The following is a 26,374-nucleotide window of genomic DNA, read 5'->3' as shown; positions in this document are numbered from 1 at the left end:
GTTTATCTTCAAATGTGTTATAGATGGGAAATCAAACTATAATCTAGCAGTAAACTCCTAGTTATAAAAGCAACAAGATGTACCATCGTTATTGCATTGTATCCATGGGCCTTTAAACTACTTATCAGAATTTTTTCAATGTGGATAATATTTGAAGTTTGCTGAAAAAAATCACTCACTCTCTTTTGGTCTTGGTTTCTTCAGCAAAATGAGGTGAATAAAATCAGCCCTGTCTGCTTCACAAGGTGATGGTGAGGGTCAAATGGATGAGGTCGAAAACGGCTAAGCAATCAGTAAACCACGAACCACAAACAAAGTTGGACTCCCTAAACCATTACTAACCATCTTATATTCCACTCATGGCTCAACACTAGAAACCCAAAGTACATAACAGCTTATTCTTTATACGCATTAGACTACTAATCTCAAAACTAACTGGAGCTAGTTCCCATAGACTAACTGGTAATGTGTTGACACAGATGAGCAAACTTGTGTGTTCACGCTAGAGGAACCTGAGAGACGCCTGCTGACAGAAGCCAATGCTGCTTTGAAAACCATCTAAATTCTACTCAGAGACATGCTATGATATTGGTACAATATTTACAGATGCAGTTATGTTTCCTCTAAGCAAACTGATTTTCCTTGCTCAGCTTATATCTAAGGAACTGTGGTGCTCGAATTGTTTATTCAAATCCCTGCTACAGACACCCTGGGCAAAAAGTTAATCTCTCAGAGCCATAGTTTCCTTATACATAAAAAGATAATAATACCTCCTGATGAGGTTATTGTGAAGATTAAGGGTTAAGGAATGAAGTATTTTTCACATACATGTCATCCTGAATTTACTGGTTATATCTTAAGAATTGTTGAATTCGTATTTCCAAAACTGTGCTGGGAAAATAAATCCAGAATTGAATAAGGCTACAAATAATCCAAATGCAAATGAGTAAGTAGAGCATCCTTAAAACATATATGTATTTATATATGTTGCCTGTGCACATATTTTTCTTAGGAAGTTCATGCAAGTTCTACAGAAGCTGAAATAAACATAGCAAAAAACTTCTCCCACCTCTTTTCAATCTTAATTCAGAAGTTGTAATATTATTTTAATAGAATAATAGTTTCAATCATCTGATTAATGATGATAAACATAATTAATACTTACATGATCCTCTATTTTTTCAAGGCATGTTCATACCTATTATTTTATTTTGGTTTCCCGAACGACACTGTAAGAGTACTAACATCACCTTGAACTCTACATCTGATTAAAACCTACTGGGAGAAACAACTTGTCAAAACTGAGACCCAGCAGGGCTGGTCAGAAAAATTTGTGAGACCACCATTTACCAAATTCTACCTCATCATACAAAAACCAAAGGTCACAAATGACAATCAGGCACCATTAGTAATAAACAAAAATTTTGAATTTCAGTCCAGACAGGGGGATGCTTTCTATAAATACAAAATTAGAGGTGACAGTCTGAAAGTAAGCTCCACAAACCAACCATGTTGGCAATCAACCCTCAAGTTCAATTTCATTCATAATACATACCAATAAGTGCTGTTAACATTCTGGATTTACACTGAATTCTTACCCAGCAGCTTAAAGCACTTTATATTTTAGGCTAGAAGGAGATCACTATTTTTGCTCTACTTTATGGACTGAGATATAAAGTGAAATATCCCAGTGAGCGGGAAGAATAACTTAGAGTCTGCTGATTCTATCTCATCTCCAGAAAAATCACTCTTCAATCCACTGCAGTCTTGCTTGTGTCCTTACCATCATATCGACAATGAAATCCTAAATATCACTGATGATCAGTTAATGATAAAACCCAGTGACCTATTCTTACCTCATCTCATTAAAATCACAGTGATCACCATAGATTGGGTAATGCTGAGAATGTGTGTGCTTAAGAAGACCCAAGAAGACATCTGTCTGCTTTAGTCTTACTAGTACTAAAACCACGTTATTGTCGGCATTTCCTCTGGGTTGGCTGTGAGAAATTAGGGGCCAAAGTATACCAGGCTCTGTACACGCAATTATGTATCCTGTAACGTCATATCCCTTACTCTGTCTCAGGTCCCAATTTGATTCCTCACAAGGAAGGTAATGAAGTCTTTAACCTAAATTCGTTTTTGAACATTTTCGCTTACCCAACTAAATTTCAAACAGTATAATAAAAACTGATTCTTATTGTAAATATCCCATTCTTAGAATCATACATTGTTCTTGCAAACTCAAAGCACCATCATCCGCACTTTTCAATTTACCTCTCCTTTCAGTCTGTTTGGCCACCTGGTCCTATTGAGTTTCTTCTGTAGTTTTACCTTTATTCTTTCCTGCCCCTTCCTACATTCACAGACCTAGAGCAGGCTTTCAGCGTTAGAGCTAATTTTACTATCCCTAATATTACATCTATATTTCTTCCCTCCAATTTCCCTGTTTTAATGCTAAATTTCCCTTTCTAATGCTAATATAGCAAAACAAGATAAATCTTATTATATTGAGTTGGTTACTGCCCAGATCAAAAACTTTCTGGGGCGCCTGGGTGGCACAGCGGTTAAGCGTCTGCCTTCGGCTCAGGGCGTGATCCTGGCGTTCCGGGATCGAGCCCCACGTCAGGCTCCTCCGCTATGAGCCTGCTTCTTCCTCTCCCACTCCCCCTGCTTGTGTTCCCTCTCTCTCTGGCTGTCTCTATCTCTGTCAAATAAATAATAAAATAAATCTTTAAAAAAAAAAAAAAAAAGAAGGGGAAAAATGCTTTAAAAAAAAAAAAAAAAAACTTTCAAGGGTTCCTTACTGAGAAGTGAATTAGTACAGCATTCAAACCTTCCGCAATCTTCCCCCAACCACCATTTCAACTCTGTTTTAGTCATCTTTTGTGGTATAACAAATTGCCCCCAAGTGAAGCAGCTCAAAATAATATACATTTATTATCTCATAGTTTCTGTGGGCCAGCAATCTGTGATTGGCTTAGCCAGGTGATTCTGGCTCAGGGTCCCCCACAGGTTGCAATCAAGCTGCTAGATGGAGCTGTGGTCATCTGAAGGCTCAACTGGGGGAGGGAGGCTGGTTTCTGCTTCCAAGTTCACCCACATGGTGACTGACAGGTCTCATTTCCTTGCTGGCCATAGGCTGGAGACCTCAGTACCTTGCCACATGGGCCTTTCCTTAGTTTGTATGACATGGCAGCTGGTCTCTGCCACAGTGAATGATCAAAGAAAGAAAGAGCCCAACACAGGAGCTGCAGTGTTTTATAATGTAATTGCCTCAGAAGTGGTAAACCTTCATTTCTGCCATAGTCTTCCGGCTGCTGTGCTGGTTTCCTATTGCTGCTATAACAGATTACCGCAAACTCGGTGGCTTAAAGCAACACCAATTTATTATCTCACAGTTCTAGAGAACAGAAGTCTAAAATGGGCTGGAAGTGCTGTTTCCCTTTTGGAGGCACAGGGAAGAATCTATTTCCTTTTTTTTTTTCCAGACTCTAGAGGCCACCTACATTCCTTGTTTTGTTGTCCCTTCTTCCACCTTCCTCCAAAGCCAGTAGGGTAGCATCTTCTCTCCTCTCCGACATTTGCTTCCATCCTTATATATCTTCTTTCTAATGCTAAGTCTACTAAGTCTCTCTTAAAGGGACTTGTAATTACATTAGGTTCACCCAGATAATCCAAGATAATCTCCCTATCTCAAATCCCTAACTTATTCACAAATCACATATTCAAAGTCCCTCCTGACATATGATTTAACATATTTACAGGTTCTGAGGATTAAGACATGCACATCTTTGGGCTAAGTGGGTGGGGTACTTATTGAATCTACCAAAATCACACAAATCAACCCTGGTACAATGCAGGGGAGTGATTATGAGGATGTGTAGAGATATCACTGGGGACTGGCTACCACAAAACCTCTCTTCTACATTTTCCCAATCTTTAGCATACTTTGATCCTTTTAGCTGGACCTGTCCAAGTTTCACTTATCATTAAAATATATCTTATAATAAAAGCAAGTATTATAAAAGGTCAATTGTAGTTATAAAGGGTATACTAGTACTCACCGTAAAATTCCTTTATCTTTTCAATGTTTGAAAATTTTCACAATAAAATGGGAGAAAATTAAGCCTCAGGTTCATGAAATATTTCTCACTATTAGTCCTCAGAGGATTCTCTTTCCTCCAGTCTCTTATTCATACTTATTATGTACATTACTCATTTAGTTTCAAATAATATGACTTTTCTAATGTCACTGAAATTCAATATATGAATGGATACTTCCATATGATACCATTAGATCTTCACCTTATATCTTTACTCAATTTTTCTCATGGAAACACCTATAGGGGCACAACCTATAAGTATAAATCATCATCAATAGGTTTGAGTCAGTAAAATCAGTTTACTCACAATCACTTTTAAAAGTTAAAGACAAAAATCAAGGTGCACACTTGTGGGTGAGAGGACTGTTGTTTGCAAATGAAGATAGTACTGATTCATGGTCAGTATATTACTATTTTCAAAAGTGGAAATACATTTGTGCTGATCCAGTCATGCTCTTTACTCTGTTTCCTGTGCAAACAATCAATAATTTGGAAGATGCCTGAGCAAAGACAGGAGCGAGTGTGTAGCAATGAAACAGATAGATTGTTATTATGAATATAATTGCCCAGTAGTTGTCTTACTAGAACACAGCATGCCTTAGTTAACTAAATTTACTCCATATGGAATAAGATAATTTTTAAAAATCAGTACTTCCACAAATTAATGGTGATCTCACTGTTTAAGTGTCTCTTCTGAAAGATATGAAGCAATTTAAACAAGCAGCACCGTTCTGAGACTTTTTTTGATATCTCATTCAGAACATGCTCGTTAATGTCCATAACGAATGCTTATTGTTACTACCTTTAATATTAGAAAATAAACCTGAAGTACAGCAATATCCTTCACCATTTATGAAAACACAAGACAATACAAAATAAATTATTTGCAGTCTATGTGCCATCCATAGCATAGTCTACCAAGCTTTCATCATTAGATGTTGCTATTACCAGAAACCAGTCTTTCTCTGATAGAAGGTAAATTACCAAGTTATATTAAACAGTAAAAAAAGGAAATACTAAGCACGACACCAGCTCTAAGTATAACACTAAGGCATTTGTTCAGAAATGTCAGCCAAGGAAGATAAATTACCAAGGTGTAACTTGTCAGGCCCTTCTAAATCAAACAGTAAAAATCAAGAGTTGGTGTCTAAGTCTCAGATGCTGCCAAGGAAAAAAGTGTTTTTGGTCTCAAATCTTCTCCATTCACTTATAGACACATTTATTTGAAAACAGAGCATATTCACTTGACAATGGACCCACAGTTAAGCAGGAAAGGTCTCAAAACCTCATATTTAAAACTTAAACTTATGCTCCATTAATTTATATTTCCTTCCTGAGCTGATGGACTCAAGCCCAGGAAAAAAGAAAAAAAGAAAACCTCATTTATATTTAATCATTACATTTATTTAAGGCTCAACTATAGTACTTAGAATATTAGAAATATTCTCTAATATTTGAAAGTATAATAGTCTACCTTTATTTCTCATGGAGCATATGCTATAAAGAATTGCATCACATTAAATACTTTTAGTCAGTAAAATCAACAGATGTAGTTTTTGACAGAACATAAGCTTATGGGTACCACTGATGCCTCATCATGATTTCAAATTCAGCATTTAAGATGCTAATTTCCTCTTAGTATGTGGACTCTAAATACTGCTGTGTTAGCTTGGTCCTGGCCATAAGATCCAGGAGACTGAGTCTGTGGGAGTCTTCACTTAAGGATGAATACACTTCTATATTTATCTTATAACATAAAATTGGAAGCCTAGCAAAATTAATGCATATTAAACCTGTGATACACAAACATAAAGGCTATAATCATCTTAACTGCTAACCCCAAACTTTACTACTTTTAAATACAAGTAAATCTTACCATAGTTTTATTCCTTTTTAATTTACCCTGAAATCATTCCTTGGTATAAGGCTTCTCCCTGGTTAACTTCAGGATCAAAAAGCTCTCTTTTGAGACCAAGTCCTCTATTTTCAATGGGACATCTTTGCCCACATGGTTCACGTATTTGTGAATCTTAGCATATCCCAAACTGAAAAAAATATTATCCCTAGCATTCCTATTACCTGCACCTTCTCGTGGGTCCCCTGTCTGATTACTGATACTGTCATTCTGTCCATTTGCTTAAACAAAAACCTTGGAATCATCCCTCTCTCTCCCAACTCCCTCATCCAACTGCTCACTTTCTCTCCTTCTTCGCTGCCAGTGCCTTAGTCCCAGCATCCAGCACCCTTCACACATAAAACATTCACGTCTTAAATGTTCTCCCTGTCTCCAGTTCTTCCTCATCTCAGGCCACCCTCCATACCTCTACGTATAATGTCTCTAACACACACGCCCATTCCCTTCAAGAACTCTCCACCACCGACAACCATAGGTCTCCATCTTTCTCTGTGCAACTTCTCTCTGCACAGAGATATTGCATCACTCTATTCACAACTCAGTTTCAGAGTGACAGGCATCAGCAGAATAGCATGTATTCACAGGTGGAACAAGAATGAAAGAGTGAAATCTTGGAAGCTCACCTAGGAGGGGTCTGGTGTTCCTTATGAGGCAGCAGCAATATCCCAGTTATGATCCACTTACCAGAAGGACCAGGTTTTGGTTCCCCAGCAGGCTCCCTACTCTGCACCCTTTTATATCCTACACACGTTTCCCATCATTCTATCAAGGAACCCTGTTTATTCCTTCAACAAATATTTACTCATTCATAAATGGCAAGCACCTCTTAATTCACCAGGTACCAGGTGCTGCTCTCTGGTCACGTGTAAAGGTTCCCTACTAAACACATCACTCTTTCATGCTCCCAAGCCGCTATGCTTGAGACTTCTTGTGTCTGGAATACAAGTCCACATCCCCTCTTCTTGGGCTCCCTCAACAATGGAGAGAATAAAAATTCAAGGACTGCTATTTACAGGTTTTGTTTTGTTTTGTTTTGTTTTGGCTTTGCCCTATTGATTTATATCTATCATCTGGATACAGAAATTGGCACAACTCAAGAGGACTATACAATAAATATTAGTTAGGTATTAACTACTAACACTAATATTAACAAACACTGTTCAATATGTCATCAGCCTAACTCTTCTGTCTAAGGTTGAAATCAGCACATTTTCCAAAGAATGCCTGCATCCCCTCATCACCACCAGGGAGAAGCTGGTACTGAGGTCTTGCACAGCAGGGTAGACAGTATACAGCTCTACCGCTTGATTATTTTAAATGGAAAATAAGAAGCAAATAAGAATTTCAGACAAAATATACACTGATCTATTTCCTTTTCTTCTGTGAAGTCATACCTCCTCAGCAAGTGAATTTTGACTCAGGTAGCCTCATTCTTATATTCTTCTCATATACTTTTATCATATGACATTAAATTCTATTTTTAAAAAACTGTAATAAGTTATTCACTAACCTGATCATAATGACTAAAAAGAAATCATTCTGTTGCTGATTTGTTCCCAGAAAATCAAAATAGCGGGAGATGAATAAGGAACACAATATAGAATAAGTATGGGGTGGTGATAATCAATATCACTAGTTAATTCACACCAGTTATAAACTCCCCTCTGCTTGAAAGTGTGTGCTATTCCTCACAGCTTCCTTTGGACTTTTTAGAGCAACTGGAGGCATGTCCTTTGAAGCACAAAACTAATTAATCTCTGTTTCTTAGAAGTTCTGTTGAAAAGGATCCAGGATATAGAAAGAGACTGTGAATTCAATAATGGGCAGAAGTTAAAACTCCAAGCCAATGAAGAATATAGCATTATTCCCAACGGTGTAGAAATATCACCTTGGTTGGATTTTTTTTTTTCTAATTTTAGTGTAGCATAAATGAAGACAGAGCTGACATGATCCCCAGTAACTCAGAAATTCAATTTTCCTTCTTTATGATTTGGTTACCAAGACGTACAATGCACCAGCTCTCTTCAAACATGGACTCTAAGAATTCATGTGAGGGTAGACAGCCAGACTAGACGAGGTCAGACATAAAGACCTTTGGCCCAAACATTCCCTGGTTCTTTCAGCCAGGAAAAAAAAAAAAAAAAAAAAAAAAACACCTACAACAAAACAAACAGAAAAACACTGTGCTGTGCCATCCATAAATTCTAAGCACATTACCCCAAAGTGACTGTCTTTAGTAAATAATTATAATAATATACTGACAATGACAACACCAATTAACATTGAAGTCCTTACCATACTCCAGGTTCTATGTTATGAGCTTGACATATGTGAATTCATTTAATCCTATTTTCATTCACATTTTAATATGAAATCGAGGAGGAGGAGAGAGATTAAGGCCCCAGGTCTGACAGCTAGTAAGCGGCGGCCTCGGCCTCGCTGTAGAGTCTGCCCCGTTCACTTCAGCCCTCCCAGTCAGTCGTTAAAAGCTTGAGTCCAACACATCTGTGTTCAAATAGCAGCTTTGCCATTTATTAGCTGTGAGACATGAAGCAAGGTACCTGACCTCCCAAGCCTGTTTCCTCATCTACCAAATGAGGATATTAATGGTACCCCTACTTGAAAAGGCTATTGTAAAGATGTAAAAAACTATGCATTTAACATATACCTTATGCTTAAAGTATAGAACTTAAAACATAAATGGAACAAAACCAAAAAACTCTAATTTCTCTTCATGTGATATTCTTCAATCGTCTGATCCTCTCCTTTGGAAAACATTTATGTAAAAGCTAATTTGCTTTTACAGTGCATAGATTTCTAGCTCCTTCCAGACCTGCTTCTTAAACATACTTAGAAAAAATGCAACTAAGTTTATAAACAGAGCTGCAAGGGATTTTTCTTCACATACTGCAAAACCCAACATTTTGTTATGAGTTTTGCTCTCAGTTCTTTGATGACGCTACTAAAACAGGAAGTCATATTTCTTCACAAGAAGAAAAAGAAACAAGATAATGGGTATTTCATTTAAATATCACAACAAACCATTTCCCGGTTACAGAAACTGATGTTCATATCAAATAACTAGTCCAATGTCACCCAGTCAGAAAATGGAATGTGAGTCTATACCCAGAGCTACAAATACACTTTTCAGTAAGTCAGGTTTGCCTGTGAAGTCTTCTTTTAAGTCACCTAAGATCTTTCTAAGGCTTCTTCCTATTCCCAAGTTCAAATTAACTATCTCCAAAGTTAACTTCCAGTTCCCAAGACTCAAGCTAACCAGAATATTTTTACCGGAAGAGTTTAAAAAGACAACTTGGTCAAGGCTCATCGGCCATTAGTGGTCACATTTAGAGAGCTTAACAAGCCAAAAAGTTGGTGAATAGCTCAACCATTTGAAAACTAAACACCCTTAGGCAAAAACTTGTTTTTCCTGAAACCTAAAGCCCAGAAGAGAGGATGAAAAGATTATATGATTCTTCAGGATTTCATGAAAATAACACAGAAACTATTTTTCTTCGGCGAAGCAGCAGTCAACAACAGAAATGTAGCTAGGAAGACTGGACTTTGAGCAGCCCCAGAGCCCAAATGACACAGAGAGGAAAGAATATTTGAACACATTCAAGTTCTGGGAGGGCCTAACCTCAGCCCACTCTGGTTGATGGAGAACTGGAAGAGGCCTTTCTTCTTAAAAGTCTCTGGAGCAAAGGGAAATGCCGCTCAATATGGAATTCCACCCCAGACAAAGCGCAGAAACAGGGAAGGAATTTGCCTTCTAACAGGAGTTGAATAGTGGCAATAACGGAGCCAGACACGCTACGGTGAAACCTGAACTACGTGAAACCATTGTTTAAAAGAAAAAGCTGATGTACGTATCCAAACACTACTACTATATTCACTACCCCTGACTTTTTATCAGTCACTAATAAACATTTGCACCACTAGATCTTTGAAAATTCAAATGCAAGAGAACCATATTCATCCCAAAATATATGCCAAATTTCATCTCTCGAAGCAATAGTGTAAACCCCTTATTTGTGGACCTATCCACCTATGCTTATTGCAATTTGGCTTATAGGACTCGATAACCTCTACATGATTTTAAAATGTCAGTACAGGTCTCCATAAGCAGGATGACTGTGGGAGCGGCCTGTCTCACGTGCAGTTGGCCAGGGACACCTTGCAAATCTAATGTCTGCATTAGGGCTTCCTGTGCAGAGATCTGCCGTGCATTTAATACTTCCAATGAGGCAAAAAAAAGGCTAGAACAGGAAGAGAATACTTTCAACTAAGCCATGTCTCTCAGGGATCCCATATACTTCAATTGCTTTGTGGAGACAAGCCAGGGCATTTGGTTGCTCATGAGCAATTCTAATCACTCCAGCACCCTGTGGTAATCCAGACACATAGCTGGAATTTTTCCAGAGAGCTGTTCTCAATCAGGCAATTGTCTTGATAATAGAAGAACTGTACACTCAGCCCTGTTTTAAGTGTCCGTCCTGCCACAGCCATTGAACCTTTTGTTAAAATTTGCAAGGTTCCTCCCATCCTTTGTGTTAACATATACAGGAAGAAGTAATGGACCCTAATGAAGCAAGAGGTGTGCTTCCTTACTTTTCCATTATAATGTAATTTTAAGTTTTCAAGAAAAGGCGGAAAAAACGATAGGGAGACCATATAGAACAACGAATATTCAGGAAAGACATTCATTCATTCAACAAGTATTTACCTAGCACCCACTACAAACCATTGTAAAGTAAATTATAATATAGGTAGTTAAAACCGTAAGGAATTTTTTTTTTTATTCTGAAACAGAGCAATGTGCCAATGTTCAGGAAAACTACATAACATCCCTGAAATCCAACAAGTATAATTGCTCCCGGAGATGGTATGTTCATGTTTTCCCTTTGTAGTCTTTTATCTGAAGAACCCAAACCCTCAAAGCATCAGGAATTAATCTCCACTTTGCAGGAAATTGTATTTAAAAAAAAAATCTTACTGTGGTAATATAAGTTATCAAGACACAGTTTAAAAACCTCCGAGTCTCTCTACTTCAACTTCTTATGAGATATTTTGGAGAAATGTGAGCTAAATAACAATACCTAGATTCAAATTTTTAGTACACTGATTTTGATAAATTCTTTGAAGGTAAACTCTGTGCCTGTTTGTTCCATTAAAATGTGTGGATCTTAATTATGTAAAAGAATCATGAACTTTTCTTTGTTAGTAATTTTCAGTTTAAAATTCTGCATGAAATTAATCCTCTGTTATTGCCATAGACCTGAAAATGAACTTCGAGATAACACAAATCTTTCTTGTTCCTTTCCAGTCTCAGAGCTCCCACTTTTAGCCATGTCAGGATTTTAGAGCACAAAGGCAGGGAAAGTTGAAAGAAATTCATTCAACTCAGTTCTATTTTTTAGCAGCTCTGATAAAACTGTAAGATATTAAAATGACTAGCAAAAAAAAAAAAGATGTTGGGTTGGGAAAGGAACTGTAATTATTCATGTTACTAATTGCATAAACATTTATTAAGCATATACTCTGTTCTAGGTACCTTGCTTGGGCTAGACACTTGAAATACAAAGATGGATTAGAACCTTTGAAGGTATTCAGGTCTAATGGTGACTTCATACTTGTTGCTAGAGATTACAGAGCTGGCAGCACATATTCCTGGAGTTCAAAAAACTTTTATCTACGTACATCTGTAGATTCTATGTGCGAAGTAATCACTGTGATGGCAGATGTCTTCGTCACAGTACACATAAATCCTATGTCATGTGGTGCGTTAGTGATGATGCATATATCGTGATTAAAAACAGATATTGCTTGGAGAAGAAAAAGAGCAATAACAACAACATCACAAGAATGTGATTCACAGGCAGCTAACGACCTTCTCAAGTGGGGCCTCAGTCATAATTATCCCACCAAGCAACCGTAATCTTCAGCTGCAGCTTTTTAGCATTTGTCTCGTTCAGCACACATACGTTGAGCACTACTGCATGCACAATTCTGAGTCCTGGGGATACGATGAAAAAAGACTAAGTGCCCATCCTTCAGGTGCTTGCAGTCTAGAGGAGGAGCCAGACACACAAGCCAACAAACAATACAGCACATTATCACGGAGGAAGATAGTGGTAAGGCCAGGATGCCGTGGGAGCCCAGATGAGAGACCCTCTGATGAATTTGCCCAGGAGGAAACAAGAAAGGCATACTTAAGAAATCTTCTGATTTTGCTTCATATTACAAGCAGCCAGCACAGTGCCTGGCACATAAAATGTAACCAATAAAAGTTGGTGGCAGGAATAAATATTTTAAGCAACGTAGAAAATTCAAAATTATAGACATATAACTCCTAGCTTGGAGCAGCTTAAAAATTTTAGTAGAGAGATGTTACCAAGACACATAAAACTAATATTAAAAATAGGGGTTTTACTAAATAAAGGCACTAAAGGTTTATATGCAGTATTTGCTTTAAGGCATACTACCTTGGGCTGGCAGTGGTTAAGGAACACTTCGTGGAAGGAACGAGGTTTAAGGTGTCTTGCAGCGTCGCTGTGGATTTCATGAGGGAGAAGGATGAAGGGCATCCTGTAGGGAAATCCCTGTTGAGGGTCAGCGAGGATGGCAGTTTGGCTAGAGGTGGGGAATGGGATAGATGATAGTAATTTATAGACTGGGGCTGGATTTAAGAGATTTTAAATTCCAAGGCTCAAGTATTTGAACTGTATCCTATAAATTACAGGAAGTCACTGAAAGCTTTTGAGCAGTGTGGTAACATAAAAGCTATACATTTTTTAACATATTAAACATGTAGAAATATCTTTATTCCCCTAAAAACATATACTTTTCATTTATGTTTTTCTGAAACACATTATCGTCTTGGTCTTTGGTTTTCAACTCTTTAAAAAACTTTTTACTCTGACGTATTTTAGACTTACCAAAGAGTTGGGAACACAGTACATAGAGTTCCCATCTAACCTTCACCCAATAAAGTCGTGTTTTTGAAAGATCCATCTGGTTAAGGACCAGTCAGGTCTTTAACACATACACACACATACATACACAACCTGATTTACTAAGATTGCTTCTTTGGATGGACTGAAAATGGCTAACCGCTGAAACTGGATCATGAACCTACATTGTAAACTTGGTTGCAATGACTCAGTTGCATTTGTGCCAAGTCCTCAGCCTCCGGACAAAGAGCTGCATGTGCCCTTAGCATAAACACAAGGGATACATGCCCTGGACTTTGAAACAAGCACAGAGCAGAACTCCAGTGTGGTTCATCCACTTCTCACTGCAGCCCACGCTGTCAAGCCAGTGGTCCTCAGGAGAAAGTGCCCTTCAGAGACCACTCTGCCTACGACCTTCCTCACACACTGCCCCCACCCCAGAAGGTGGAGTGGCTGTGGTTCAGTAGATTGGGCCACCCTTGCTAAATGGTGAACGGGGACCCAGCAGCATGCACGGGTGTGGCTCTCCCTCTGTGGTTGGCATCTTCAGAGCCAAGGCTCATTTCTCCCAGGAACAAACACGTCATTCTGGCTTGTGTCTTTCTTACAAGTGGTTGGAGTGTGATAAGAAACAAAACTGTAGATACGGATCTTAACAGAGAAGAGGCCTCCTTCAGTTTGATGCTCTCTGGGCCTCATCACCTCAGGAGAAGTGGCTGCTCCATATAGGTGGTCTGGCCCAGCCAGCCAGAGTTCTCTGCACTGGGGTTTGGGGCCAAATCCCCAGCAAATAATGAGGTGTTATTTTCCCCTTCTTTGCCATTATTCCTTCTTCAGAAACCACGAGGAGAGTGGTTGCTATAGTCTCCAGAGGATTTGGGTATTTCTGGTCCTCTGGCCATAATACCAAGTAATAGCACCCTAAGCTGATCACAACACTGCCTATCGTTTTAACTTGGATTTTATTATATTGTACATAGTAGCTCTTAAAAAAAAAAAAAGAATGTTAATTCTCCGCCTTACCCCTGTATCATGATAACAGAAAGTAGGGAGCTACTGTTCAGTTGTTTCTAATGGTATCTTTTTTTTCTTATATGAAAAAGTGGTTAATTCAATATAAAGTCTCAAGGACACCTGTTTGGGAGAAGGGGCAGAATCCTACCAGCTATGCGCTTATGTAAGTGCTAAAAGAGTATACATGTTTCTCTATCAAAAGAATATTTAAAAGATTGGACAGGTATTCATTCTCAAAACACGTTCTGTATCCATTACTCAGGTCACCTTACTTGAAGCCCTGAAAACAATGAAAAGAGTAACAGAACACTCTCATGTAATGATCTGAGAATAGTTTTAAAAAGATTGAAGTAAATTATTCTGGGAAACCTGACTTTTTTTTCAGTTCTAAAAAAAGAATTGTTTAGTATTAAAAGGTAACATCTAATAATGGGCAACACACTGTCACATAGTTTAAAATTCAAAAAATTTGAAAAGGTACTCAAGGAAAAAGTATCTTTCTCGCCCCTGGCTGAAGTATTTTTAAAATAGGAGAAATACATTAGAAAGACATTTTTTTTTTGGTCCATTCTGCATGTGTATTTGTGTTTCTGAGTAATGGTCACCATGACAACATCTTACAATAAGCTACCTAACATTAATCAGATCAGAATTTATTGCCAAATGTTTGGAATGATACTTTTTGAGCTTACAAATCATGATTTCTCTAAACGAAATCTCAAAGCTGGTAATCAAGCAACAACAGATATGCCACTGTATTATACCAGGTCTGAAGTATGTTCTTTACATAAAACGCCACGTAAATAATCAAAAGCAGAGGTTAGGCAAGAACTTATGCATTGTTTTTCAATGACAATAATGGCATGTATTGCTGTTAGCTACCATTATAAAACCATTTACTAGCGTAAGTCCATGCCTCATATGCATTGGTTGAGCGAATTCTTTGAAGTACCTGAATACCAGGAAATTTCACAAAATGATGGAGGTAGATCAAACTAATTTTTCAATTCCTTTGCAAATATACTTTAACCAAAATATTGCCTTAGAGAAGCACGCTTTTTGGAAATAAGATAACCAATCATCCAAGCAAAATGGATAAATCCCATTTTTACAAGATAATCACGGAGAGAAAATCTACAGCCCATCATGGTAGTACCTCCTGGAGTTTAACAGCAATCAACTCCAACAGCAAATCAGCTTTCTTTTGCTCAATCTAGGTCTCTGGTAGCAATTTACACTAATTTATTTTGTTTACTTTCCCTTGGAAGATGAAGTGTGGCTGAACATCCTTCTTCCACTGAAATCTAATTTACTTACAGACAGTTGATTTTAAGCTCCTTCCTCTGTCAAAACCCCACCTTCTTTCTTAAACCCAATCCCCCTCTCCCTGCCCACCATACAGCCAGATTCCAACCCCGAATCATTTTTGTTGCTTATCTATGGTACCCTCCTTAAATTTTTCATATCTCTCATAAAATCTGAACATTAAAATGGGATCTAGTGTCATTAAATACGTAGGACCAATGCCAAGCAGAGGGGAAACATTATTCTTGGTTGATACATATCGGATCTCCCCCTCACCCAATTCCAGCAACACTCTTGATTTAGTTCATATCTCTATTATTTCCCTCTACTGTTATGGTAGACATTTTTTAAAAATTATTAATAAGAAAAAAAATTCTTAATAAGAGTCCAACAATACTGAAGTTAAGTTGAGAAATGGGTCATGGTAACATTCAGGTCCTGGTCTGTTCTCTTTAGCCCTGTACCATTCCTCTGTTCTTTCTGAACCGCATTCTATATTTTATTCATTGTTCGACGGCACAGCAAATGCCACTTTGTATTTGGATCATACAGGAGGTTAACATTACCGCCTAATTTAGTGTCATCCAAAACTAATGAACTTATTCTGAAGTCTGTCATCAAAACCACTGATGAAAGAGTAAATAATTCAGTCCCCGAACCAAAGTTAATAAATTCATACTGTTTTAAACAGTGTGTTTCAACCTATTAATAGAAGAACTGCTCTGATTCTTAAAAGTAATTCACATTTTAGAGCACATATCAGACTAATTACTTTGTATCGTTCCTCAGTGAAACTCGAGTATGCGCATTAGCTGATATTTCGCATCTACTTCACGGAGATGCTCAGGAAACCCATCAACAGGGAGCTAACACGTTGCCAAGTTCCTGCTGCAGGATAACAGTGAAGTCAGAAATAGAGTCAGAAGTTTCCCAATAGTATTCTGTGCTGTAGCACTCAACTGATGAGAACATCATCTATTTCTTAAAATAGATTTCATGAGAATCACCTTAAAACTGAAACTCGTTCCCTTTTGGAAGGTAAAAAACATGTTTATACATACTGCTTCATTTCTTAGGAGGATCAATTCATGTGAAAAATAAGCTAAGTTCCGTGTGAGGCAGGCTATATTCAGCATGGCAGTCTTGGGCTGAAACTCGCTGGGAGAGGAACTAACTGTCTGGCAGAAACACAGCAACAGAAGTCATTTGATGATGGAAACTTATTTTCAAGTAAAAGCTCGTCTTCTGAAAAGATTATGTTGAAAAAGCGTGAGCCAATGAGGACATCTGAAAGTCTGATGAATCTAACAGGGTGCTTGTTCTTTCCTTTTTCTCCATCCTGCCACCTTTTTGTGTAGCTTGACGTTGAATATAATGCAAAAAAGGCAGAAACTAATAAATAATGCCAATAGATCTCAAACTGCAAGATAATTTTCCAAAGGCAGTTGTGACCGTGTAAGTGACTTGAGTCATTGGTCTCGCTTGTTTCTGTACCGTATTTGTGAGCATGTGATCCTGTATACAAAGCAGCCAGCACAACGGCCGTCATGTTTAAAGCTTGATCATGGGCATAAAGAAGAGAACCACTAGAACGAGATTTCTACCAACACCAAGATTGTTCATCATTATTCATTATTATTATGATTTTCATATTTAAAGCAATATCTAGTTTATCAAATCATGTTGCTTGTAACTGTAACTCACATAGTACAGTGTTAGGACATCTTTTATTTAATAATAAGCACCTTTTAAAAGAAAGTTCGATATTTTTCTTTATTATACATCAAAACTATCATTTACATTTTATATTTTTTATTTATCTCTGAAAACAAACCTCACAGATGTTACGTATATAGTGTATACTTGGATTTTAAATTTGGACTTTATAATTTTATCATTGATTTGCTTCTATTGACGGGAATTTTTTTTTTTTTAAACCAAAAGTACTCTGCCTGGCTCTCAAGGAGTGTCATCATCCAATCGCACTCTATTTCTCCAATCTTGGGTCTCTCCCTCCCCCACTAGTCACCCTCTGTTCTGGACAGGTTTTCTTGGATATGTTCCAAGCCTATCTCTTCCACTGACTGTTCCTTTCCTGCACATTCCCGGTCATCCCCATAATAGGAATGTTCTCGTTTTTCCATATGTTTTTCCACAGCCTGTCCATTTTCAAGATCTACCTTCTCCTCTTAGAAGCCTTCATGGGTTGGTCCCTGATATCCCTCTCAATGTCCGTCATTGTATCACTTGGATCTTAAGCAGGTCTCTGGCACCAACCTCACCTCCTCCAACTCTTCCTCTCACCCTATTGCAGTGGCACTGTCCTCCTGGCATACTCTTGCCTCAGGGCCTTTGCATATACTATTTCTTCCATCAAAAAAGGCTCTTTAGCCAGCAGTCTACATGTCACACCCTTACTACCTGCAAATATTTTCTCAAACATCGTGTTTCCTAACCACCCTATTTAACTTTGCAACCCTATGCCCAGATTCTCTACTCCCTTTTCTTGCTTTATTTTATGTTTCTTTTTCATTGCACTGGACTGTCACGAGGACAGGAATTTTTATCTGTTTTATTCACTGTTGTATCCCTAGTGCCTATAATAGTGTCCGACACGTGTAAGTGCTTTAAATATCTGCTGAATAAATTCAGTGAATTTATTAAATGCTAATTACATCCTAAGACCTTAAGTATAATAAATTAAATAAATTTCTTGAAATTTTATGTTCTAAGTGCTTGATAAGTATTACCTTGTTTAATCCTCCCAACACCCTATGAAAAAAGTTCTATTATCACTCCACGTTTACAGATGGAAAAATGTAACACAGAGAGATCAAGTAAATTAACGACAGTTAAGTGACCAATGTAAGTGGCAACAACTACAACAAACTCTTTCACACCTCACATGTCTTTTAACTTCCCACAAATGCTCTTATATTGGTTCTATACCACAAACTGTTGGCCACTAACTGTAAAGAGTGAATTTATGTATGGCATATACCTCTTTCTAAAAGAGAACATGAGGCAATTAGCTTTAGATATTATTTTCTTCTTATAAGAAGGAGGAGGAGAGAAAGAAGAGAGCCTGTACTATCACAATTACCACCGACATTAGGGGAAAGAACTCAGGGTTTGGCTCTAGGGTTTCTAGAAGTTATTAGCTAAGAAAAATATCCTGAATGCTCTGGAACATGAAAATAAGTCTGTACTAAGTCTAGCTACTCAAAAATAAAAAGACTTCAAAAATACAAATTGCAGGCCCCTAGAAGCCCTGGGTCTATGAGTGCCACAGAGCCGGGCCCACAGGATGAGGTGGGAGTGAGGCATAAAGCTTGGTTCAGAAATTCTAAGTAGAAACAGTAATAGCAATGAGGCCAACTGAGCTGACATCCAGACCATACAAACTGGTGTGGTCATATCAGGTTTTTGTAGCCAACAGCAGTTCTAACCGATTGGTGCCCCTACTATACTTGTTGTGAAGTATCTTGAAAATCATCCCTGAAGCTAACATTTATAAAGTGCTTAATAAATGCCAGGCACTATGTCGAGAGCTTTCACAGATTAATTCATGCAATCCTCATTAACTACTCCAAAATCACAAGGGTGGCCAGTAATGTTCCCAAGGTCACACGGCAAAGTGGTAAAGCTAGACACACGCTCAGGCCACCTAACTCCCTAGTCTCTTACTGTTAGATGAAACTGAGCATCTGTGTACGTACGTATTTATCCAAATCGTTCTTTCTTCTCAACAATTGCTTTTGCCCTTTAAGTCATCCCAAACAAACTCCTTGAAGGCGTGAATTCTGTGTTATTTCTGTCTCTGGCACAGTGTCTGAAACGTGGTAGGAGTCTGACAAATGTTTATGGAATGAATGAGTGAATGAAAGAACAAATGAATGGAGTGACTAGAAGTTTGTTTTTATATCTGATCTGAAAAATGGCACTTTCTAAGACAAAAGACTCCTTGGCTACGATTGTAGGCTTAGACAGATTATGTATCAGTTATTAAGAGAAGCCAGCTAAAAGTTTTCAGATTGGAAGTTAAAAGAGTAAAACAACAGCAACAAACAAACAAAACCACCATGTGAAATAAAAGTAACTAAAATAAACCTTAAATAACTCCACCTCCCTTTTCTACCATAAAGTAGGAATTAAGCTGCGGAAGGAAAAGTTTTAATCCACTCGAGTATATGATGAACTTAATTTTATAATCTTCTTGATCTCACAGGCTTTTTCAAAGCACAAGGCCTACTGAATTTAGAAATGCACGCCTATTATTCTTAAACATGAGTATACACAATCTGGTTATGTTTATGAAAAGGAAATCACAATTTGAATGATTGGTCTTTATGTTTTAAATGTCAACATTTTTGTTATTCACAATCCATTTTATCTTGGGTTTATTCCTCCTTGAACACCAACTTGATAACATATTTAAATTGTATAAGGGCCACCAAATAGAAAACTGAAAAAGAAACCTCCAGACTATTTCTCTGAAAATAAAAAGTTTCAACTCTTCTCCTTCGATCTACCCCACTCATACCTTTTCATACAGTTTTAAAAATAGCTAACTTAAAACATTAGAGTAAAATTCTCCTTTCCCTAGAAGGAACGATCTATAACCAACCCCCAAAAAGAGAGTTTTCTTGTTTCTTTCCCTTTTCTCACTCTGAAAATAATGTCTGCCCCTGAAGACCAGAATAAGACTTTCGTTTTAATTTCAACTGAAGCAAATGTTATGGCTGTATTACTACTCATCAACAGGAAGCAAAATTACTCATCCATTCCACAGAGATAGCTAAAACTAGAAGACTCAACACATTTTCTCCCTTCTTAAAGGATCCTATGTGATGGGATTAAATTTCACAAATTCCAAAATACATTTACGATATGGGATTTTAAAATTTAATCCATTTGCCATTCACTTTAGTTTTAAACAGCTTGTTTATCTTCTTCCTGCTAAGCACAAAATGCAGCACAGAAATGGAAACCAGATTTCTTTATGTAGTGAATTTCATGTGGTTTCCACATTTCTCCTGGCAGTAGTTTCCCAGCAGACATTCATCTAAAAAATTCCTCCCTGTGATTTTTAGGTAAGGTGGCATCTGCAGCGTTTTGTGGCACATTCTAAGCACATTCTCAAAAGCACTACAAATGGCCTATGTATTATAGCATTCTAATTGCAGTTTATATTTTAAGTTTTTGTAAAAGTAAATAAAAATGTCACGTATGCAAACTAGAAAGGAGGTTTTTCGTGGTCTAGATTCTTACGTAAGAAGGACTCCCCTTTTTTTGACTCTTCACGTTCAGGATATTCTCAGATTGGTCACCGTGCATTTACTGACCTGATTCCACCTGAAGAGCCATTATGCAGCAGACAGAAACGACAGGCATAGCCCCTGCCCTCAAGGAGCTTATAATCAAGTATGAAAGGTGATAAATATCAGAACAAGCCAAACTTCTCCAATCCTTTGAGAAGAATCAGCTGAGCACAAGCAACAAATGGATGAATGAATGAAATGGACAATAAAGTCCATATGGTTATCTGAAAATATTTGGTATACAATATTCTTTGGAGCCATGAGAAAGCTGATTTAAAGTAAAACAGTGTGATTGATCTAAAACTCTAACTTTCTCTCTCCTCCCTCCCAAAGACATTTAATGTTTTATTTTAAATCAAAAGTTGCTGGCTCAGAAGAGAATTATTTTAAAGGCAAAAAGGAAGAATAAAAGCAATGTAATTTAGTTCAGGAGTTATTAGTTTTCAAGCAATGCATACATCGGGTTCAATTTCTCTGATTGAAAATGTAAAGAGAAAAAAATCTTTTTAAATAGTTGCATATATATTTTCACTGGTTCCTCAATTCCAATTCCTTGTATTGAAGATAAAACAGGAAGAGTCGGGCTGGACAAAAGAGGTAAAAGCAACAGAAAGTCTCACACTGATCAAGAGAGGGGTGGAGAGGGAATGAGTACAAGTAGAAAAGAGGAGGAGAAGAAAAGAATAAAAATGAGCAATAAGCCCATCTTACTGAATGCCTTTTGGTCACTTGGTGGAGGTATATTAACACATACCAGATGGAGGGGCATTAACACATGTCACTGCCTTTTGACACAACTAGTTGAATTAATCCTCTGCTTTTCTTCTCTTTAAACATTCAGGGCCACCACAGAAGTCACCAAGGGTAGAAACATTTCTGCTACAGCACTATAATCATCTGCCCCAAGGCACTGCCATGACAACTCTCCAAACTATTGCCCTATGAATTATTTCAGAATGTTTTCAAAAGTATCCCAATTTATTTTATCTGTATCATTTAATTCAGGCTATCTCCCAATGACCTCCTCCCCAACCACCGCCCATTTGACAAATTAGAAAATAGCAGAATTGAACTAGAACCAATCAATTCTGGTGCTCCTTCTCTTATACCTCAGTTGTATCCAAGAATATAAAGGTTTAACTATATTGTACACCTGAGACTAATATAACACTGTATGTTAACTAACTGGATTTAAAACAAAAACATTTTTTTTTTAAGTAGGCTCCATGCTCATCATGGAGCCCAACGTGGGGCTTGAATTCACAACGCTGAGATCAAGGCCTGAGCTGAGACCAAGAGCCAAACACTTGACCAACTGAGCCACCCAGAGGCCCCTAAAACAAGAACTTTTTTAAAAAGGTTTAATTTAACTTCAAAGAAGTGGAATTTCTTTAAGAAAGATGAAAATTTGAAATCAAATAGAATTAATTAAATCTGTACGAACATTAAATCACCAAACATCTTCTGCCCCAGGCACTGAGCGACTTGGCTTTAGTGTTTTCGCTGTGAACGTTAATTCAAAATGTCCATTTCGTAGTCCCAGTATACACTGGTAGTTAAAATGGCTTTCAGCATGGCCTTTCCAGTTCCCAATAGCATGCACAGACACAAACAGTCACTGAGACTCTCCTTTATTGAAGGTAAAGGAGATATGTACCATGTACTGCAGGGACAGTAGTTTTAAGTGGAGAATTTGATACATTCAGGAAATCCTGCATATACATAAAACACAGAGAAATACACTGAAAACGATCCAGGAGAGGCATGCAGCAAAAGTGGCTCTTCATCTAAATTAGTCTGAATATACAACATACGATCTAAACAAAATCAAATTAAACAATAATAATGTTAGAATCGACATTAACAGATTGGATCCAACCTAACCAGTACTAGCATTACTGCATGACCAACACTGATTATTTTATGATCTGAATGCAAAGATGGAACTAAAATTAAGGTTGATTCAGAAAACAGGACCAAATTTACCGGCAAATCACCTCCCACTAGCTTTCTTGTATTTTGTTAAAGGTTAAAAAAAAAAAAAATGAGGGACTAAACTTTCCAAAAATTAACCAACTGAAATGTGATACTGAAAATGTCATGGTCTGGAATCATGAAAAAAGAGAGGGAAATCCACTATCCTCAACCTGGCTTCACTACTGACAAAGGTAATTCTACAAAAGTCAAAAGGTTCCTCTTAGGCCACTTATTACGGTTTCTGTTTTCTCTGTTCAGAAAACGTGAAAGAAACAAACAAAAAAAAAACACAGACAAATTTTAAGTTCTTTTGGTTCTTTACTGAGCTTCTCAGTAATAAAATTCACTAGGCCCTGAAAATGGAAGTTCAATTCCAAGCGTTGGTTCCAGTAGTTGACACAAACCCTGGGCCAGGTAGCACCTGGGGCCACCCCCAACCATTTTCAATGGGGTCCAGATCGTTTAAAGGAAAAAAAAAAAAAAAACTATTTAAAATTCTACTAGTTCTCCAGCAAAACAAGCCAGTATTTCAAAGCAATCATTATCCACTCTGGCCAATGAAATCCAAGACCAGTTCTTTCTTGAAAAAAACAAAAGTGAAATGGAAAGGAAATAAATTGTACCAGAGAAAAACACTCTGTTACAGAGCAGAGGCTGGGGGTACACTGTTTCTTAACAAAACTGAACCAACAGTACACAAAGTGTGTGTGCAGTTTTTAAATGCAAGCAGCCATAACTCCCCCTCTGTAGAAATCAGTCCCCTTAAAACGTTGCATTTGCAAAATTATGAACACATTTCCTATCTCATTTACACTTGTTAACCTTCAATTGTTCCTGTAAAACTCTGACAGGCACAATTTTTAAAAAAATGACTGAATTGTGCACACTCTAAAACTAACCTCTAAGATTACAAAAAAACATTGAACATGGTCTAGCCTTAAAAAAAAAAACAGGTTAATTTAAAAAGGGTTAAGAATTTCATTTTGATGTTGGTAATTCTCACATAAAGATCTGGTTTAGTTTAAAAATATATATATATACACACACATTTGTACCCACACACCCATACACATTTATGCCCACACATGTGTTTTAATATATACACACAAAATATAATAAAAGCGGATAAACTCAAAAGAATAAGGTCATTACGGGCTTTTCAAAAAGATTCTCCAGAAAGTTATCTTAAGGAGCCAGCTACCACTGTAGTGTTTTCAAAACAATCCTGTTGTCTTTCTTTCAGAATCAAGTATTTTCTTCTATTTTTACTCGTTTTACACATACATGGTTTATTTACCCAGTGAGATTATAAACACCTTGAGGAAAACAACACACTTTGTTCCTGAACAGTACTTGCTGTTGCTTGGGCTTTGCAGTCATGGTGCTCAGCTTTGAATCAAGGGTCAGTAACTGCAGCAAGGTGGGGGCCTGGCTGTGCCCTCAGAGCAGCACCGAACCTGCAGGAGGCCCACCTCTGGGCCAGACCCTGTTCCAAGTTTTATCACACGTTGTTAGCCTTTTTAGTCCTTTTAGTCCTCAAAGAAACCCTATCTTAAAGATAAGGAAACCCGAGCCCAGAACAGTGAAATAATTGCCAAGGTCCCATGGTAAGTTGTGAGGCCGGGATTCAAACCCACGTGGTGTAGCTCCAGAACCCTCACGCTGTGCTGCCTCCTGGAACTTCCTCTTCATCCGTGACCATGGGGAAATCCTACCTTCAGGGTTCTTGGATTACATTACTTCACCTGTGGAAAAAACTAGCATGGGGGGCCTGATATAAAATAAGTGCTCAAAAAAAAAGGATTAAGGAAACAAAACAAAAAACTTTAAAAATGGAAAACCGTACACTTTCCTTTCTCTACAGCTTTTGCACTATCATCTGAAGGTCAGTGAATTACATGATCTGATTCTGTATGGTGAACTGAAGCCATTTTTGGTTGATTAATATGCAAATGATATAAGTGTTTATAAACATATACGATTAATACTCATCTGCAACATGTAAATAACCTTTCAACATGAACTAATTTATACACTAAGGGCTTTTTTTTTTCCCTAGAAAAGTAAAGCAAAGTCCCATGGTGGCATGAATAAAAGTATTTTAATATGTTCTCCTATGTCCCTTGAATAAACCCTCTGGAATCTGAACAGAATTAGGAAGCCAGTTATTACAATAAACTCAACTAAACAGATGTATGTGGGATCAAACCCTTTTAGCAATTCATAGAATTTCTATTTCCGCTTTTGAATATACCAGAAGATTATAAATCCTAAAATAAAGATACTGTGCTATGTGTTATGCAACTATGCCTATCATCACTGATGTACTATGTAACTGCAGGTACTTTGGGTAGAGCAGAAAGCTTCCTTTCACACACATATTGCCTTGTAGCCAATATGCTTCACTTGAACCCCCAGCCACCGAAAGGACACTTTCTGGAGCCCTGCGAAAGAGTGCTTTCTGAGTCTTCATGTGATGCACAGACTTTTTTTTCTCTTTTTGATATCATCCATGCTCCTTTCTGAGTCATACTAAGGAAATAAAATATTGGTGATGCCAAAAGACATCAGGAGGCAATATTCTAAAACTGTCAGTGAACCGAGGACACCATATTTCTCTTGTCCAAATGAGCCAGTGCTCATTTTAAAGTCCGATTGTAACATGGAATTCAATGGGAGCTCACAGCACATAGCATTCAGATGATGCTCGTCAGCTTTTGGGGGTTGAAGCAGGCAGCAAACTGCATTCCTAGTACGCTCTCACTTAAAATCTGCCTGGAAAGGCCAGCACCAATTTTCCTATCCCAGCACCAATTTCCTATCTTGCCTTCCCCTAAAGATTTCAAGACAGTGCTTGAAATTTTACTGGAGTCATAAATCATATATTTACCTTCATGCGACTGGTTTTCGATAGAGCCAGAGTTTTTAAGGTTTGTCTGCCGGATGTATTATGTTACTGAAATACAGAAATGGCTGCTGTGCATGACAGTGGTTAGGAAAACTCCAAGTCGTAACATTATCTTTCTCAATTGATTTGAGGAAAGAATGTTCATAAAATATATACTGCTTTTGGTTACAGGCTGATTTCTAAATAAACAGACTCAGCAATGGAAATTCTACAGACAGGCAAAACAAAACATGCATTAGTAAATGTACGTTTTAAAATCATCTCTCTCACAATCTTCGCCTTTCGCAAGCTTTTTGAAGACTGTAAAACTAGTTGTATTAAATTTATGATTTATAGCTGTTCTAATTTAACTTCTTTTTCAGTTGCTGGAGGAAAATCTGTTGACTCTTCTGGACTGTTTCTCCTCCATTTTACAGGCTCTGATGTTGCGTCTCCGCCTGAGAGGGCACCTCACTGCAGTGATCTGAAGGCAGCCATTTGAGAGTCAGGGAAGGAGAGAAAAGGGGAAAGCTTTGCTACAACAAATCTCCCAATCTTTTTGGGCCCCAACAAAATAGGAAATGCTGGCAATTAAGGGATTGCGTTGCTTTCAATTAAAAAAAAAAAAATACAAGTGCTAATCCATACCACATAAAGCCAAACTAAGTGGGGCTATCTTTCCTAATTTGTAATGAACTGGGGTCAACTAGATTTTTATCTCAGATACAAACTGGGAAGGAGAAAACAACAAGAAAGGAAACGCCACAACTTGGTTAGATCCTCCTTTTCACACAAGATTATATGACCGATAGCTACACAGGATGCGTCCAGAAGATTACAAGGCCAAAAATAAGCAAGGAAATATGGCTGGCCCAAACGGTCACATTTATTTCTAA

General features: G+C 37.6%; 1 protein-coding gene across 9 annotated transcripts in view; it reads right to left on the bottom strand.

The window, feature by feature from the left end:
• The window catches only part of DNM3 (dynamin 3), a 522,795-nt gene that overhangs the window by 203,743 nt on the left and 292,678 nt on the right, over positions 1 to 26,374 (bottom strand). Inside the window, exon 16 of one of the 9 annotated variants that reach the window (XM_040636211.1) lies at positions 12,504 to 12,654. The exons of the other annotated variants lie outside the window; for them this stretch is intronic. Coding sequence (XP_040492145.1) covers positions 12,634 to 12,654 — 21 coding nt within the window. The 3' untranslated portion in view covers positions 12,504 to 12,633. Of the gene's footprint in view, positions 1 to 12,503; positions 12,655 to 26,374 lie in introns of those variants that run through there. 9 annotated transcript variants of the gene reach the window in all.

This window comes from Ursus maritimus, unplaced genomic scaffold (genome assembly GCF_017311325.1).
Source record: "Ursus maritimus isolate PB19 unplaced genomic scaffold, ASM1731132v1 scaffold_2, whole genome shotgun sequence".
Classification (NCBI taxonomy): Eukaryota; Metazoa; Chordata; class Mammalia; order Carnivora; family Ursidae; genus Ursus; species Ursus maritimus.
This window is presented reverse-complemented; position numbering and strand designations above follow the sequence as displayed.